At 44.1% G+C, this 3084-nt stretch overlaps 1 protein-coding gene across 1 annotated transcript in view; it reads left to right on the top strand.

The window, feature by feature from the left end:
* Positions 1-3084, top strand: part of LOC119591361 (interaptin-like) — a gene marked incomplete at both ends in the record, with an annotated part of 6183 nt that overhangs the window by 444 nt on the left and 2655 nt on the right. Inside the window, 2 exon segments of the mRNA XM_037940100.1 lie at positions 72-2076; positions 2277-3084. Coding sequence (XP_037796028.1) covers positions 72-2076; positions 2277-3084 — 2813 coding nt within the window.

Genomic DNA, 3084 nt, shown 5'->3' with positions numbered 1-3084 from the left:
GAGAATAATTGCAAAGATTATTGAAAAGACATGGTCAGTGTCTAATTTTACTCTTCTACATTCATTTACAGATTTGTTTCCATGAAGAGCTGTCAGACAGAGGAAACTTATTTTGCATCACAGCCTACGGCAACTAATGATATCCAGCCAGAAGAAAGCAAAAAATTGGATGTTTCATTGCAGACTGTATGTTCTGCACTAGATGCAGTGGATGCAGAAATTCAGACAGAAGCCGAGACTCAGGAAGATTTAATGACAAAAAGCATAGGAAGTGTGCCTCTTCAACAAGCCAGGCAGATAGAAACATCTACATTGTCAACCCAAACAGAAGAAAGTTTAAAGAATGAAATATGCAATGTTCAAGATGCAGAAACACAGAGTGAAGAGTGTAAGGAACCACAGGGCATCAGCACAGGTATCCAGTGCACATCAGAAACTGTTGTGAAGTCGTGCCAGACTCAGATCCTTACCCAAAGTCACACTGTGCAAACTGACTTGACAAGTGCAAATAGCCATATTCAGCCAAAGAAGGTAGTTAAAGATATTCCATGCCAGACATCAGCACTTGGAAGGCAAGCAGCAGTTCAGACAGATGTCCAGGAAGATCCATCTCCTCGGAAGTCACCAGACGGCCAGCAGGAGGCGAGCCCTAGTATTAGTGTTCACGATATAACATCAGCACTTGAACCAGTACTCCTTAACTTTTCAAATGATGTTAAAACTCTGATAACAGATACATTTGATGTCAACCAGACCTCTGCCTTAGAGAATATTAGTCAGTGTCTTATTAGGGAGATACAAAATATTGGAAGCAGTCTTGAGACATCTCTCCAGCAAGCATCTTCACTGCAGTGTGAAGATACTCAACAGAAATTTAGCAGTGCTATGGACCGCATTGAGGACTCCTTGCGATCGCGGCTAGAGACAACTGCGCAACTTCTCCAAAGCAGGGAGAGAAATAATTCAGGAGAGATTCAGGAGGTTCTTGAGAAGGTAAACTCTTCTCTTGTCACGAGGTTTGAAGAAGTGAGGAACGACCTGAATAAGATACAGAGGCAGAGGGAGTCTACTGAACAAGATGTTTTGGAGAAGCTGGATTCTTCCTTCAGAAATCTTAAGGAGAATAATGACTACAGTCTGAAGAGCTTATCAGACTCAATCAAAACAAGCAAAGACTATAATATGCATGCCATTGAGACTCTGAAGGATGATTTGATGCCAAAGTTTGCTGAAATGAAGAGGGCTATTGCAGCTAACCAGCCTGAAGATAGTGGCATATCAGAAAGCCTCAACAGGGATATCACAGATAAGTTGGGGAAAATGGAGAGGTCCCTCGTGTCATCATTCGAGAAGAGTCTGAGCAATCAGGATTTGTCAGGTGTAGAGCATGAAGTTCACAGAATGTCAGAAGAATTGCAAAGAAAGATCTCAGCTCTACAGCATGGCCTGCAGTCTGTTGATTCAGGCTCAAGACTGGATTTGACAGAGGTGGATGCAGACTTGAAGAGCATCAGGGAGAGCAACAAGCAGGTCATGTCCCTCCTTAAAGCCCGGTCTTCCGAAGCAAACACCAATCTGAGCGAAGCGCTGGAAGAGAATTTCCTCATTCTGCAAGATAACTTGCGTCGACTCCAGCAGACTCTGGTGCAGAGAATTAATGAAGTGTCTCAGCATGCTAATATAGCAGAGGACCAGAAATTGTCCTGGCTGTCCAAGCAGATAACAGAGATGGCCACCCAGGTCACAGGGATGCAGACAGGACTCATGCGCATGCAGTCGTCCCTCGAAGCATCCCAGAGTCTGCCTTCTGCCAGTGGAATCCTTGATGAGTCTCTTATATCATCCCTGAAAGCCAGTAATGAGCAAGCAGTGTCAAGTCTGAAGTTCCAGAACCAAAGCATGATACAGCTGTTAGAATCTTTGCAGAAGGATATCCATAGCTTTATGCATCAGAAACCCATTGCAAAGGATGGGCCTGAAGTGCAGCTGTTAAAAGATTCTTTACATAATAAAGAACTGGAACTGGATAGACTCTCTAGCAGTCAAGAAAAACTTCAAGAGAAGGTTCGCTTTCAGGTGAGTGCTGATTTCTCTTCTCAGATTATGAACTGAATGAAAATGGTAGGTTAGATTCATATGAGCTAAAAATAGCTAGCTAGTAATCACTTTTAGCATTGATGATAATTTGCTAAATTAATTTTAAGTTTTATACTTATTTTTTTTTTCCTGTTATGTGTAGGCAGACATATAGTAAAAACTTCATTTTGATTTTGCAGAGTGCAAATCTGGAACGTTTACAGCAAGCAGAACTCCACCACCAGCAGACAATAGAGTCTCTCACGAGGGAGCTGAAGGAGGCACAGAACACACTCAGAGAAAAGGATGAGAGAATTCACGAAGTAGCACTCAAGACAGCCAGCCAGAATGACGATTCCTCCAGGATCCGTCAGGAGAATTTCCGCCTCAGCTCAGAGAATGGCAAGCTCTCAGCACTGTTGCAGGCAGAGCAACATCAGAGGCAGTGGTACGAGGGGGAGCTGCATGGCCTGAAGGAGGCTAAGGATATTTCTGAGGCCAAAGTCCAAGAGTTGATCCAACTCATACAAATGCCGCGACAGCAGCCTCCCATGCTCCGCACTCCTCCGACAGGCAGAGACAACGATGATGACAGTCTTGCAGATAAGAAGAAAGAAATAAGGAAACTGGAAGAGGAAAAGGTGGAGGCAGAGAACCGGCATAAGGAAGAATGCAACAGAGCTCAGCGTTTGGAACTGCGGCTGAGAGAAACCGAGGCTGAGCTGGGATTGGAAAGAAATTCCAAAGGGGAACTCGAGAAGCAGCTGAGGAAGACTAAGGAGAGCCTCACACAGCTCCAGCAAGGTATCCATGAAGCCACACAAAATCAAGAATCTCTGCAGGATCTGACCGACCAAAAGAAAGAGCTAGAAGCTGAGCTCAGGAATAGCAATGACACCATAGAAACTCTCAGGAAGAAAATAGAGAGCATAAACCAAGAGAAGCTGCAGCTGAAACAGGAAGTCATGATGCTGAAAGGAGAGAAGCTGTCCTTTGAACTGATCAGGC

The sequence above is a fragment of the Penaeus monodon genome, chromosome 28 (assembly GCF_015228065.2).
Source record: "Penaeus monodon isolate SGIC_2016 chromosome 28, NSTDA_Pmon_1, whole genome shotgun sequence".
NCBI lineage: Eukaryota > Metazoa > Arthropoda > Malacostraca > Decapoda > Penaeidae > Penaeus > Penaeus monodon.
Note: the sequence above shows the minus strand (reverse complement) of the source record. Positions and strands in the feature narration are given on the sequence as shown.